This window comes from Ambystoma mexicanum, chromosome 1p (genome assembly GCF_040938575.1).
Source record: "Ambystoma mexicanum isolate Mex_15411 chromosome 1p, UKY_AmexF1_1, whole genome shotgun sequence".
In the NCBI taxonomy this organism is placed as follows: Eukaryota; Metazoa; Chordata; class Amphibia; order Caudata; family Ambystomatidae; genus Ambystoma; species Ambystoma mexicanum.
Genome location: NC_090921.1, coordinates 1,126,073,102 through 1,126,088,731, shown reverse-complemented (window position 1 = coordinate 1,126,088,731; position 15,630 = coordinate 1,126,073,102). Strand labels below are relative to the sequence as shown.

The window sequence follows — 15,630 nt, the reverse complement described above, 5'->3', positions numbered from 1 at the left end:
CTTCACTCTGGCGGGTCTGCAGAAGCAGGCGGAGGAGCAGGATAAGGGCGAGCCCCCTGCACTGTTCAAAGTGTACTGGGAGGATGGATTCCTGTACAGTGAGCCAAAAGACTCTGAGGGTGAGGGCACCAGATGCTTGGTGATTCCCCAGTGCCACAGAAAGTGCCTTTTGGATTTGACTCCCCAAATTCCTTTAGCGGGTGACTTGGGAGTGACTAAGACATTGCACTGGTTGTATGTGCACTTTTACTGGCTGTAGTTTGGTGTAAAGGTTAATGAATTTGTCTGGTCCTGCACGACTTGTCAAGCTTCTGGAAAGTCAGGTGGTTCCAAAAAGGCCCCCTCAGTTCCACTGACTGTTGTTGGGTCCCCTTTCGAGAGACTATGCATGGACGTTTGGGTCCTTTGGATCCTCAAACCAGCTCATGGAACAGATAAATCTTGCTGGTGGTAGACCACGCCCTGAGGTACCCTGAGGCTGTCCCTCTGAGGAGCATCTAAGCAGCTGTGATTGTGAAGACTCTGATTCAGATATTCTCCCATGTTGTAATCCCCAAGGAAGTCATTTCTGACAGGGGATCAAACTTCATAACAGCTTATATGAAGACTATGTGGGAAGAGTGTGGAATCACCTACTGGTTCTCTACATCCAGCCTTCCACAAACAAATGGGCTTGTTGAGTGGATCAACAGGACCCTGAAAGGCATAATAGGTGGCTTGGAAGAGCACCTGAGGAGAAAATGGGATATTCTCCTGCCATGCCTTCTGTTTGCTACAGGGAGGTGTCACAGAACGGAGTAGGGTTTAGCCCCTTTGAGCGTCTGTTTGGACACCCTGTTTGAAGTCCCCTCAGTCTAGTGAAAGAGGGATGAGAGAGTAAACCCTCATCCCTTACATGAGATGTGATGGACTATGTACTTGGCCTTCGGTCAAGAATGGCAAAGCACATGGAATAGTCAATAAAAAACCTAAAGTTCAGTCAGGAGCTGATGAAGCACTGGCATGATCAGAAGGCCACAGTGACAGTCTATTCTACAGGCCAGTGAGTATAGATTTTGGAGCTTGTCAAACCCAGTGCCCTTCCGGACAAGTGGAATGGGCCTTACTGTGTGCTGGAAAAAGTTGGTGAGGTGAATTATCTAATTGACGTGAAAAACCTAAACAGGTGTGCAGGGTCTTTCACGTCAACCAGCTAAAACCCCATTGTAGCCGGGAAGACTTGGTTGTGGCATTAGTGACTGAAGAAGAGACTGAGGAAGAGACTGATCCCCTACCAGACCTCCCGAACACTGAAGGCACAGATGGATCCGTTGAAGGTGTCACACTTGCAATGGACCTGTCAGAACGGTAACTGGCAGACTGTTGCTGTTTACTGGGAAAGATTTCCAGTCTGTTTTCACTCACTCCAGGTCGCGCAGATTGGTGCACCCATGATGTGGACACTGAAGGCAGTAAGCTAGTGAAGTGTAGTATTCACTGAATGTCCGCTAAGGTCAGGAACACCCGCAAGGAGGAGGTTTCCAAGATGCTGTCCCTGGGAGTGATAGAGCCATGCCACAGCCCATAGGCTTGCCCAGTGGTATGGGTCCATAAAAAGACCAGTGGTGGGAAGACTGAGATTTGCTTTTGTGTGGACTACAGGGGCCTCAAATCACGAAGACAGATGCTCACCCCATTCCTCAGACAGATGAGCTCATTGGCAATCTAAGCGCTGCAAAGTGCATGAGTACCTTTGACCTTACGGATGGGTATTGGCAGGTTGGCTTGACCGATGGAGCGAGAGAGTGGTCAACATTCCCAACCCCAGAAGGACATTATCAGTTCACTTTGGATTGAAGAATGCCCCTGCCACTTTTCAGCGGATAGTTAACCAGGTGTTTTGTCTGGTCTTGAAAACTTCAGTGTTGCCTATTTACACAACATTGCTGTGTTCAGCCACATCTGGGAGGATCACATATCCCACCTACAAGTGCTTCAGGTGCTGCAGAATGCAGGTCTTACTGTCAAGGCCACAAAGTGCCAGATAGCCAGGGCACAGTGACTTACCTAGGCCACCCGGTCGGTGAAGGTAAGAAACAAACTCTTGTGTGAAGGTACAAGCTGTGAAGGATTGGGACATCCCAACCACACATACACATGTGAGATCCTTTCTAGGACTCACCGGGTACTACCAGGTGTTCATCAAGGGTTATGGGGGCATTGCCATGCCCCAGAATGATGTAACTTCTAAGAAGATGCTGGAGACAGTAAGTTGAACCCACGCCCGTCAAACTACCTTTCAGGATTTTAAGGATGTATTGTGCAAGGCCTTAGTTCTGAAAGTGCCACACTATGATCAGGAGTTAATTATCAGGACAGATGCCTGTGATTTTGGGATGGGAGCAGTGTTAGCACCGCTGAACTCTCAAGGGGTAGAGCAACCTTTTGCCTACGTCCAGCCTTGCTTGTCAAACTGCCTGCCGCCTGATACTGCAGCCGTCTCCCGTCTTGAACTCTGTCACAGAAGCTGCAAAGAGCCCTGAAACCGACTCCACCCTGTCCAGCACTAAGAACTTCCACAAGCACAAGTTAAGCTGTGGTTCTGTCCCCCTGGTATTTTTAAGAAGGCCCTGAGTGACATTTTACGACCCGTTGATCCCTTTGTGCTGACACCAAGTATCCTTGAACTATTGTGATTAATTACTTTTCTGACTACCTTCCTGTCAGTAGCCAGAGTGCATCCCTTTCCCTTCTTGAAACTATCTGTCCTCTGCATTCCTTTTCAGGGTTGGTAGTGTTTTGTTGTGTGCTAGAACTGTCTGTTCTGATGATAATAAAGTAGATATTTGTATACAACCTTGACTGGACAGTCCCTTTTATCATTGAGTAATAATTGTATTTTCGCTGTGTTGCAAATAACCAACGATCCACGACCTTGTGCAGATAAGCCTGCCCTTCCATCCACGCTACCAAAATTGGACAAGGGGGTTTATAATTTACTTGTGTTTCCAATCTGTTTGGAACCCTTCTGGTGTATTAGAGGTGTGGGGCTGATTGATGCTTTAGAAGCCGATTTATATCCCTGGACCACTCGTGCCCCAGAAGTTGATTCGTCACAGAGTGCCAAACCAGAGCAGGTCATCAGGTCCCTATCTCTGTCAATACTCTTAGGCACTTTCATGTTGAAGAGGGCGCAAGCCAGGCCAACATGATCAAAAGGATTTTCAGTGGTCCAGACTCATCGAATACAAATTGAGGGCGGGTACAGCGAGGATTGTCATTAGTGTGTCCCTCAGTTGTTAAGTGCCCAGGTTACGGAATCCTCTCCTTCCGTGTGCATCTGCAATGAAGAGGCTTACGTCTCGACAATGGCCTGGGACATTCAGCTCAGGCTTCTGGGGCAGGGGCAGAGACTAACTGAAAGGGTGGCAGGTTGGGTGAACAAGTTTGGGATTTTGTGCAACATTGTGCACATAGCTAAGGCCACCTTACGCACAATACACACTCCCACACACATACACAGACACACCGCGCACACACGTGACTTTAAATTCCGAGACTGCTCTTTGTAAACCTGCTTCTTTTAACTCCTCCTTGAGGCTCTGCCTGTGAATGTCTTCTGAGGGTCTGGAATCCAGCACCCCACAGCACATCGCTCTGCCACAGTCCACTCCTGGGGGCTTTCACTGGCCCCCAGCACCTTGAATGGATGCCTACTGGCAGCCCTCTGCATTCGCTTAACACACAGAGAATCACAGTGCTGATGTGGCCATTGTGTATGGGGTCTCTGAATTCCAGTGCTGCTGCAGTGCATTAAAAATGTGTGTGGCATCCTCCTTTTAAAAACCTAATCCTAAGTGGGGAGCACTGGCCTGAACTGCGTGCAACAAACACCGCATTTCTCAACACGCAGCGTGCACTGAACGTGATCCGGCTACGTGATAAATGCAAGAGTGCATTGGTTGCATGCTATCATGATAACAACTGCGATATCCCTGATGATATGTAAATTGCATGATTTCCCGAATATAGAGGTGCATGGGTTGCATGCCACTTTTCCAATGCCCCAGCTCCTATTCTGGTCCGGAGACCTGGAGCCTTGGCTCGGCTCTGAGACCTAGAGCCCCGGCACAGCTCTGATACCCAGAGCCCAGGCTCTGCACTGAGACACAAAGCCCCGGCTCGGCTCGGCTCTGAGACCCAATGCCCTGGCTCGTGCTTTGGCTATGAGACCTAGAGCCCTTGCTCGGCACTGAGTCCCAATGCCCTGGCTCGTGCTCTGGCTATGAGATCTAGAGCCCTGATTCGGCACTGAGACCCAGAGCCCTGGCTCGGCTCTGAGTCCCAATGCTCCAGCTCATGCTCCGGCTCTGAGACCCAATGCCCTGGCTCATGCTTTGGCTATGAGACTTAGAGCCCTTGCTCGGCTCTGAGACCCAATGCCCTAATTCGTGCTCTGGCAATGAGACCTAGAACCCTGATTCGGCACTGAGACCCAGAGCCCAGGCTCTGCACTGAGACACAAAGCCCCGGCTCGGCTCGGCTCTGAGACCCATTGCTTTGGCTCGTGCTTTGGCTATGAGACCTAGAGCCCTTGCTCGGCACTGAGTCCCAATGCCCTGGCTCGTGCTCTGGCAATGAGACCTAGAGCCCTGATTCGGCACTGAGACCCAGAGCCCAGGTTCTGCACTGAGACACAAAGCCCCGGCTCGGCTCGGCTCTGAGACCCATTGCTTTGGCTCGTGCTTTGGCCATGAGACCTAGAGCCCTTGCTCGGCACTGAGTCCCAATGCCCTGGCTCGTGCTCTGGCTATGAGACCTAGAGCCCTGATTCGGCACTGAGACCCAGAGCCCTGGCTTGGCTCTGAGTCCCAATGCTCCAGCTCATGCTCCGGCTCTGAGACCCAATGCCCTGGCTCATGCTTTGGCTATGAGACTTAGAGCCCTTGCTCGGCTCTGAGACCCAATGCCCTGATTCGTGCTCTGGCAATGAGACCTAGAACCCTGATTCAGCACTGAGACCCAGAGCCCAGGCTCTGCACTGAGACACAAAGCCCCGGCTCGGCTCTGAGACCCAATGCCATGGCTCGTGCTTTGGCTATGAGACCTAGAGCCCTTGCTCGGCAATGAGTCCCAATGCCCTGGCTCGTGCTCTGGCAATGAGACCTAGAGCCCTGATTCGGCACATAGACCCAGAGCCCCGGCTCGGCTCTGAGTCCCAATGCTCCAGCTCATGCTCCGGCTCTGAGACCCAATGCCCTGGCTCGTGCTTTGGCTATGAGACTTAGAGCCCTTGCTCGGCTCTGAGACCCAATGCCCTGATTCGTGCTCTGGCAATGAGACCTAGAACCCTGATTCAGCACTGAGACCCAGAGCCCAGGCTCTGCACTGAGACACAAAGCCCCGGCTCGGCTCTGAGACCCAATGCCATGGCTCGTGCTTTGGCTATGAGACCTAGAGCCCTTGCTCGGCAATGAGTCCCAATGCCCTGGCTCGTGCTCTGGCAATGAGACCTAGAGCCCTGATTCGGCACATAGACCCAGAGCCCCGGCTCGGCTCTGAGTCCCAATGCTCCAGCTCATGCTCCGGCTCTGAGACCCAATGCCCTGGCTCGTGCTTTGGCTATGAGACCTAGAGCCCTTGCTCGGCTCTGAGACCCAATGCCCTAGCTCGTGCTCTGGCAATGAGACCTAGAGCCCTGATTCAGCACTGAGACCCAGAGCCCAGGCTCTGCACTGAGACACAAAGCCCCGGCTCGGCTCGGCTCTGAGACCCAATGCCCTGGCTCGTGCTTTGGCTATGAGACCTAAAGCCGTGATTCGGCACTGAGACCCAGAGCCCCGGCTCGTTCTCTGGCTCTGAGACCTAGAGCCCCGGCTCGGCTCTGAGTCCCAATGCTCCAGCTCGTGCTCTCGCTCTGAGACCCAGAGCCCCGGCTCGTGCTCTGGCTCGGCTCTGAGACCCCGAGCCCTGGCTCGGCACTGACACCCAGAGCCCCGGCTCGGCTCTGAGTCCCAATGTTCCAGCTTGTGCTCTCGCTCTGAGACCCAGAGCCCCGGCTCGTGCTCTGGCTCGGCTCTGAGACCCCGAGCCCTGGCTCGGCACTGACACCCAGAGCCCCGGCTCGGCTCTGAGTCCCAATGCTCCAGCTCGTGCTCTGGCTCTGAGACCCAGAGCCCCGGCTCGTGCTCTGGCTCTGAGTCCTAGAGCCCTGGCTCGGCTCTGGCTTGGCTTCACCCTTGGAATGTATGGCTCGCCCACCTCTAATCACTAATTGTGTGCACAGCAGCAGACGTGTTCTGTGTGTTCAATGGTCCTGCACACCGTATATGTATTCATACAAGGAGAGTGCATGTTGTGAAAGCTACGTGGGTGTGCCAACACACAGGTAACTGGGAGTGACCTAATGGGGTGTTTATACAGCATATCACCGCGAATAAGGCCCAGGAACTTCCTGGCTGAAACAGCAGTGACACGGATGTGAAAGGAAGTGTGTTTTAAGCTTATTTCTACGGGGAGCTGAGGATTGTCCTCAGAGCTGATGCCAGTGTGGAGCGCCCGCTGTCATATGGGTCACTGAACTGCGACAGGTATCCCACATCTAGGGCTACAGCACAAGCACGGGCAGTGCCATCCTAAACATGGGATGCATAGCCGTTTTGAAAGCTGGTCTACGGCCATTACTGGGCTGTCGACGCCCACTCCCCCTTACCGCTGATCTCTGGAGGATGAATAGCTGTGGCGCCAATTATCAGGAGATGGAGAGGCGACAGGGAGCTGAAACAATGAATGCCTGCTGAATAGATATGAATCCTTCGTTTTAAGCAAGTGGCTACCATGGAGCAACCCGTGTTGAAAGGCAACGAGGTGATAACACTTCTGTTTTCCCCAATTGAAATGATGGCCGGAAGGGCTCCAGCCAACGCAGCGTATAAGGTGAGCAGTGCAAAGCACACATTGTAAGCCCCAGAACGTAAGTAGCCGTGCTGTGGCAACTTGCCAAGGAAATTCACTTAATGCCGACTGCCAAGAAGCTCTCCCTGGTTATTTCGTGCAATTGCCAAGGAAATTCACTTAATGCCGACTGCCAAGAAGCTCTCCCTGGTTATTTCGTGCAATTGTTTTGTTACGCATGTTATAAGCTGCTCTCGCGCCCCCTCGGGGCCTGATTCTATCCCTCCCGCTATTTCTAATTCCGAAGTGACCTCATTCGTAAAATCCTTGTCAACGCACGGTGCGGTGCCCCTTAACACGCGCCCACGCAGGAGCGTTTAGGAATGTCACTGCGTCTCACGCCCTGGGCCAGACCTTAAGTCCCAGGTCCAGAAGAAGGTCCTGGTGCAGGGAGGGCAAAGGTCAGCCCAGAAAGGAGGGGCCCAAGGCTGGCCTGGATGGCTCGTGGCCTCGGATTCAGAGGAATATACTCCTCGGGCAGCGGGTTCCGCAATGTGCAGCTCCCCAGATGTGTGGACTACCACTCTCATAGTTCCTCGCCTTTAATGGTGCTGGCTAGTGCAGATGAGAGGTTAGTCCTAAACATCTGGAGAGTGAAAGGTTGCAGCCAGAGCCCTGCCCTGGGGAGAATGCGTGTGGGGTGAGGCTGGGACGCCCAGCACTCGGATGGCACACTGCGACGCACCACCACCGCAGAGGCCTGGGCGTGTCTGCAGCTTGGCGTATTGTGCCCCCTGCACCCCCTAGACCCCTCCCCAAGCAGACCTCATCTGCGGAGGAGAGGGAAGAGGGTCCAGATAACACAGGCGTTGAGCCCACGTGCTGATCTTCCTGCTGCAATAGGCACCTGTACACTAAGATCTGGCTTTAATGCACATTCGCGAGTGATCCTAATGTAGACCGCCCCGCCCCCGCCTGGGCCAGTGTGTCCATTAAGCGAGCGCCCTCCCAAGGATGCATGCGAAGGCTTATAAGTGCAACTCACACAACCGCAAACCTGCTCCACCACAACAACCCTACCCACCCGCCCGAAAGGCGGTGGGTGACTGGCCTGCAGCTTAAGAAAGCCTTTGGTCGTTTCCCGCCGGACGCTCTCAATACTGGACACCCCTCCCAGCCGCCAGCAACAGTACAAGCCCTCCAAGGGCACTGCCCTAAATAGCCGCCCTGTCAAGCAGGCGGCATGGTACCCCAGCATCAAGAGCGGCTCTCGAAGAAAGTAAAGCCTGCCCGCTTCACACCACTCCCCCCCACCTCCACGCTCACAGGCTTGTCAGTCATTTATGAACATGCTACTTTGTGTGTGCAGTGATGCATGGAGCATGTCATGGTTTGAATGGGCTTCTTAGTCCAGTCTATCTCCTCAGCCCTTTACCATGCCTGCAGCAAAGGTAGCAAATGGTTGATGGGCAAATCAGACAAAACTGCAAACGTCCAACAAAGAAGGGTAGGTACGTCCATACCTACCCAGACAATACTGTGCCCCCCGTACACCCAATAACAGTGTGTGCACCGAACGCCGGGGCGCACGACTTTAACCAGCCTGGGGTTCTGGTTTCCATAACACACCCCTTGTACACAGGGGCGGCTTTAGCAAGCAGTGCAGCGCGGACAGGGCGCACGAGAAGGAGCTGTCCAGCTCACAGTGCTGAAACAGCACAGGCGTATCGCAACCCCCGCGAGATACGGGCAGCTGGCAAGATTTGTTTAGAATCAAACCGCGTTGGTCGGGCGGGAAAGCGAAGCTGGGATTAGAACTTTCAGTTTCACTCACTGCCACAGGCTTTCTATAGCCCCTACTGCCACACGTATTTATATAGTGCTTGCTGTCATGCTACACAACTGCTATGACCGTTTTTCAAAACAGTGTTAGCTACCTCAGGCTTTTCAATTCCACCTATTGCCACAGCCTTGCTAATAGCGCCTGCCGCCACAACATTTGTATAGCGCTTGTAGCCACACGCTTTTCTATGGTGTTTTCTGCCACACATTTTGCTGTAGCACTTATTGCCAAGCGCGTTTCTTTAGTGCGGGCTTCCGCATCACTTTCTGTAGAATTTGCTGTGTCACATCCTTTGTATAGCGCCCGTAGCCACCCCCTTTGCTGCCGCGCCACATTCTATAGCGCTTGCAGCTAAATGTTTTAGAGCGCTTGCAGCCTTTTCTTTAGAGCTTCTGTAACTCTTATTGACATAGTTCTATTGATTCGACGCGCACATAATACGTTATTATCATACAATATAAAAGTGTCTTTGTTTTTTGCTTTCGGAGGAATGATAATGTTAACGACGAAAAGAAACCCAGGGTTGAGGAGAAGAAGAAGGAGGACGACGAGGAAGAGGAGGAGGAAGAGAGAAAGGCAAAAAAGAAGAAGCCACGGTGCAATAGACCTTGATCGCGGCAAACTTCTGCTACATGTGCATTAACACACTGAGTTGTCTAGCTCGATAAAGGCTACGGGGAATCATTGGCAGTGATTCGTGGCGCCTATACAATGTCCCCACTTCTTGCCAGGGGGCAGGAATGAACTACCCCTCTTCCCCGAACATGCAGCGAATGCTCTGTAAGGTGGCCAGAACGAGGCGGCCCTTCGGGTCGCGATCAGGGGGTCGGAGGACCCTCTTACTGGCCATCACTGAACGCGGGCATGGCCAAGCAATCGGGTCCAGAAATCACCAGCTATCCTAGGACGAGGTGAGCTCTTCCCTCTTTCCAGGAGAGTGCGGGGGCGGCGGTGACAGCCGCGTGCCATATAAACACCGCAACAGGGGCCCGGGGTGAGCGAGAAGCGCATGTTCAGCGCAAGAGAACATATTTGCATTTCAAAAGCAGAGTCTTTGCAGCCCCAGGCGTTCAATTGCGCAGACAGACCCTGGACATGTGGGCCCTTAGGGGCATCTACCAGTAGGACATTGACTCAGCACCCCAGGTCTGGATTCTGACACACATGGGTTAATTGCCACCTGATAACAGAGGCCGGGTTTACAATGCTTGCTGGCAACCTTGCTCAGCCGTGGCACTTTCCAACTGATTTGGCTATTACCGTAATTTATGGAGCATTGCCCAGTTAGCCAGGTGTAGAAGTTGCGACTTGCAAGTTAAACACGCACATTACAGCAGGTGCATTAACCCACTGGACACACATTACTTGTAACTGTAGAAGCTGCAGTCCTGCAAGTGCCATACCCGAATGCGCCAATTCAGGGTGCGGGGCGGGGAGGGGGCGGGGGTGGTGGGAGAGAGAGAGAGAGTGAGTGTGTGTGTGTGTGTACAGCTTCCAGACTTTTTTACAGCTCTACCTGCTAACACACACTGCAGCCGGCGGCTGAACCGTGCTGTGCCATACAAGCTCAGGGAGCTGTTGGGTGGTCATGGGGTACTCGGAATAGAAGTCAGAGCCGGGGTGATGGTGATACCTGTACGCCGCACATAATGGTCCACAGAATTACAACACGTGCCTTAACCCAATACACAGAGAGACCAGTGTGTCTTTTTCATGCATGGACTGTTCCTGCTGGGTTGAGTTGTCAGGTCACCTGGAGACACGGTGCCTAAGGAGAGGGGTAGATTCAGGGAGCGCGTGTCATGTACTCACGTCACGGACATGATTCTTAAGTAGGGGCAGGCGATACCCGTGCCATACACTGCTCAATTCCTCAGATTTCTGCAGCAGGAATGTTCATCCACTGGGTTAATTTACCAGTGCATGCCATGAAGCATAACCTATTCTTGGAGGAGCTATGCCTGCCACCAACAACGTAGGGTAGATGTAGGGAGTGTGTGCCAGCCACTCACGTCCAAAATGTGAGATGCCTCTGCGGGGCAAGTCACACCTGATATCATAATAAGATTGCCCAGATTTCTGCAGTAGCTGCAGTCACCCGCCGGGTTATCTTGGCTTAGCGTTGCACGCTTTCAAATATAGCCTGCTCTTGCAGGAGCTATGCCCTGCAAGTTCGGAGAGTTGCACAAGCGCCTGGAGGAACCTGGTGGTACCAGTGGAGAGGGGTAGACAGAGGGAGCGCGTGGATGCCTCTGTGGGCATGGGATGGCGCATGTTTTCGTGGATGTTTGCAGCAGGTGTAATGACCCACTGGGTTATCATACCAGTGAATGCCTGCATAGACTATTCTTGCAGGAGGTTTGCAGCAGGTGTATGCACACACTGGGTTATAATTCCGGTGCATGCCTGCATAGACCATTCTTGCAGCAGGTGTATGCACCCACTGGGTTATCATACCAGTGAATGCCTGCATAGACCATTCTTGCAGCAGGTGTATGCACCCACTGGGTTATCATACCAGTGAATGCCTGCATAGATTATTCTTGTAGGAGGTTTGCAGCAGGTGTATGCACCCACTGGGTTATCATACCAGTGAATGCCTGCATAGACTATTCTTGTAGGAGGTTTGCAGCAGGTGTACGTACCCACTGGGTTATCATACCAGTGAATGCCTGCATAGACTATTCTTGTAGGAGGTTTGCAGCAGGTGTATGCACCCACTGGGTTATCATACCAGTGAATGCCTGCATAGACTATTCTTGTAGGAGGTTTGCAGCAGGTGTATGCACCCACTGGGTTATCATACCAGTGAATGCCTGCATAGACTATTCTTGCAGGAGGTTTGCAGAAGGTTTATGCACCCACTGGGTTATCATTCCGGTGAATGCCTGCATAGACTATTCTTGCAGGAGGTTTGCAGCAGGTGTATGCACCCACTGGGTTATCATACCAGTGAATGCCTGCATAGACTATTCTTATAGGAGGTTTGCAGCAGGTTTATGCACCCACTGGGTTATCATACCAGTGAATGCCTGCATAGACTATTCTTGCAGGAGGTTTGCAGCCAGTGATTGCTCCTACTGGGTTATTATATGGGCGCACGCCTACATAGGCTATTGTTGTAGGAGTTGCAGAGTTGTCTGATCACCTCGGGGTACCCAGTGGCAGCCAGGACGCGCGGTGGAGGGAGGGGGCGTGCGCTGGGTACTCACATCCAGGATAACGGATATGCCTCTGCGGGGCTCCGGCATGAGCAGGTGCCCGCCAGCCGCCTGGCTCTCCTGCTGCAGCAGCTCCCGGGTCTCGGACAGCAGGTTCTTGTCGCTCATCTTGGTGACGATCCAGCGGAAGAGTCCGTCCAGTGCTCGGCCCTGCGGTGCCTGCTGCTGCTGCGCCTGCTGTTGCTGCTGCTGCTGGAGGAGCTTGTGGACACTGTCCCTGCAGTAGCGCGCCGCCTGCTCACACATCTTTCACACAGTCCTCATGCTGAGGCGCGGGGGATTCCCTCCCACACGCTCCGCATCACCTCTTACAAGCAGGGCCGAGACAGGCCTGCCGCCTATCCCCTGCCGGGGGGTGGGCAGCATCACCGGAGGACGGTGGCCACACCCACAGGAGCTGGCCTGCCTCATCGGGGACTCCAACCCCCGAAAGCGAGCGCACGGCGTCTAGGCGGTGAACACCCTGGGCGCAGACCCAGAGAGGTACCAGTGTCTTGTAAGGGAAGGAGCACAGAGCGCAGTTCCGCTATGCGCAGAGAGACCAGTGTGTCCCAGAGCACAGCCTCACTATACACAGAGAGACCAGTGTGTCTCAGAGCAAAGCCTCAATACACAGAGAGACCAGTGTGTGCCAGAGCACAGCCTCACTATACACAGAGAGACCAGTGTGTCCCAGAGCACAGCCTCACTATACACAGAGAGACCAGTGTGTGCCAGAGCACAGCCCCAATACACAGAGAGACCAGTGTGTGCCAGAGCACAGCCCCAATACACAGAGAGAACAGTGTGTGCCAGAGCACAGCCCCAATACACAGAGAGACCAGTGTGTGCCAGAGCACAGCTTCACTATACACAGAGAGACCAGTGTGTGCCAGAGCACAGCCTCACTATACACAGAGAGACCAGTGTGTGCCAGAGCACAGCCCCAATACACAGAGAGACCAGTGTGTCCCAGAGCACAGCCTCAATACACAGAGACCAGTGTGTGCCAGAGCACAGCCCCAATACACAGAGAGACCAGTGTGTGCCAGAGCCCAGCCTCACTATACACAGAGAGACCAGTGTGTGCCAGAGCACAGCCCCAATACACAGAGAGACCAGTATGTCCCAGAGCACAGCCTCAATACACAGAGAGACCAGTGTGTGCCAGAGCACAGCCCCAATACACAGAGAGACCAGTGTGTCCCAGAGCACAGCCTCAATACACAGAGAGACCAGTGTGTGCCAGAGCACAGCCCCAATACACAGAGAGACCAGTGTGTGCCAGAGCCCAGCCTCACTATACACAGAGAGACCAGTGTGTGCCAGAGCACAGCCTCACTATACACAGAGAGACAAGTGTGTGCCAGAGCACAGCCCCAATACACAGAGAGACCAGTGTGTGCTAGAGCACAGCCTCACTATACACAGAGAGACCAGTGTGTCCCAGAGCACAGCCTCAATATCCACAGAGAGACCAGTGTGTCCCAGAGCACAGCCTCACTATACACAGAGAGACCAGTGTGTGCCAGAGCACAGCCTCACTATACACAGAGAGACCAGTGTGTGCCAGAGCACAGCCCCAATACACAGAGAGACCAGTGTGTCCCAGAGCACAGCCTCAATACACAGAGACCAGTGTGTGCCAGAGCCCAGCCTCACTGTACACAGAGAGACCAGTGTGTGCCAGAGCACAGCCCCAATACACAGAGAGACCAGTGTGTGCTAGAGCACAGCCTCACTATACACAGAGAGACCAGTGTGTCCCAGAGCACAGCCTCAATATCCGCAGAGAGACCAGTGTGTCCCAGAGCACAGCCCCAATATACACAGAGACCAGAGTATCCTAGAGCGTCAATATCCACAGAGAGACAGACCAGTGTGTGCCAGAGCACAGCCTCATTATCCACAGAGAGACCAGTGTGTCACAGAGCGGAGATTCAATACACACACACAGACAGATATCACATAGTGCAGCCTCAATATACACAGAGATACCAGGGTATCGTAGATCCTCAATATACACAGAGAGACCAGTGTATTGCAGACCCTCAATATACACAGAGAGACCAGAGTATTGCAGAGCCTCAATATACACAGAGAGACCAGTGTATCACAGAGCAGAGATTCAATACACACACAGAGACCAATATCACAGAGCAGAGCCTAATTATACACAGAGACTAGTGTATCACAGAGCCTCAATATACACAGAAAGACCAGTGTATCACAGAGCCTCAATATACACAACGAGACTGGAGTATAGCAGAGCCTCAATATACACAGAGAGACCAGTGTATTGCAGAGCCTCAATATACAAAGAGAGACCAGGGTATCGCAGAGCCTCAATATAGACAGAGACACCAGGGTATCGTAGAGCCTCAATATACACAGAGAGACCATTATATCACAGAGCCTCAATATATACAGAGAGACCAGTGTATTGCAGACCCTTAATATACACAGAGAGACCAGTGTATTGCAGACCCTCAATATAAACAGAGAGACCAGGGTATCGCAGAGCCTCAATATACACAGAGAGACCAGAGTATCGCAGAGCCTCAATGTACAGAGAGAGACCAGAGTATCGCAGAGCCTTAATATACACAGAGAGACCACTGTGTCCCAGAGCATCGGTATACACAAAGAGACCAGTGTATTAATGAACCTCACTATAGACAGAGAGACCAGAGTATCGCAGAGCCTCAATATACACAGAGAGACCAGCGTATTGCATAGCCTCAATACACACAGAAAGACAAGTGTATCACAGAGCCTCAATATACACAGAGAGACCAGCATATTGCAGAGCCTCAATATACACAGAGAGACCAGAGTATCGCAGAGCCTCAGTATACACAGAGAGACCAGAGTATTGCAGAGCCTCAATACACACAGAGAGATCAGTGTATCACAGATCAGAGATTCAATACACACACAGAGACCAATAGCACAGAGCCAAGCCTAATTATACACAGAGACCAGTGTATCGCATGGCCTCAATATACACAGAAAGACCAGAGTATAGCAGAGCCTCAATATACACAGAGAGACCAGAGTATCGCAAAGCCTCAATATACACAGAGAGACCAGTGTATTGCAGACCCTCAATATACACAGAGAGACCAGGGTATCGCAGAGCCTCAATATACACAGAGAGACCAGAGTATCGCAGAGCAGAGATTCAATATACACACAGAGCCCAATATCACAGAGCAGAGCCTAATTATACACAGAGACCAGTGTACCGCAGAGCCTCAATATATACAGAAAGACCAGTATATCACAGAGCCTCAATATACACAGAGAGACCAGAGTATTGTAGAGCCTCAATATACACAGAGAGACCCGTGTATCACAGTGCAGAGATTCAATACACAGAGACCAATATCACAGAGCAGAGCTTCAATATACACAGAGAGACCAGTGTATTGCAGACCCTCAATATAAACAGAGAGACCAGGGTATCGCAGAGCCTCAATATACACAGAGAGACCAGAGTATCGCAGAGCCTCAATGTACAGAGAGAGACCAGAGTATCCCAGAGCCTTAATATACACAGAGAGACCAGTGTGTCCCAGAGCATCGGTAGACACAGAGAGACCAGTGTATCACAGAGCCTTAATAAACACAGAGAGACAAGTGTATTGCAAAGCCTCAATATATACACAGAGAGACCAGTGTGTCCCAGAGCATCGGTATACACAGAGAGAC

At 52.3% G+C, this 15,630-nt stretch overlaps 1 protein-coding gene across 2 annotated transcripts in view; it reads right to left on the bottom strand.

Moving 5' to 3' along the window:
* Positions 1–12,302, bottom strand: part of NECAB2 (N-terminal EF-hand calcium binding protein 2) — a 1,606,005-nt gene extending 1,593,703 nt beyond the window's left edge. Inside the window, exon 1 of one of the 2 annotated variants that reach the window (XM_069604778.1) lies at positions 11,929–12,302. In XM_069604778.1, coding sequence (XP_069460879.1) covers positions 11,929–12,183 — 255 coding nt within the window. In that variant the 5' untranslated portion in view covers positions 12,184–12,302. The remainder of the gene's footprint in view (positions 1–11,928) is intronic. The other variant, XM_069604779.1, reaches the window with a different exon arrangement.
* Between the last annotated feature and the right edge of the window lie 3,328 nt (positions 12,303–15,630).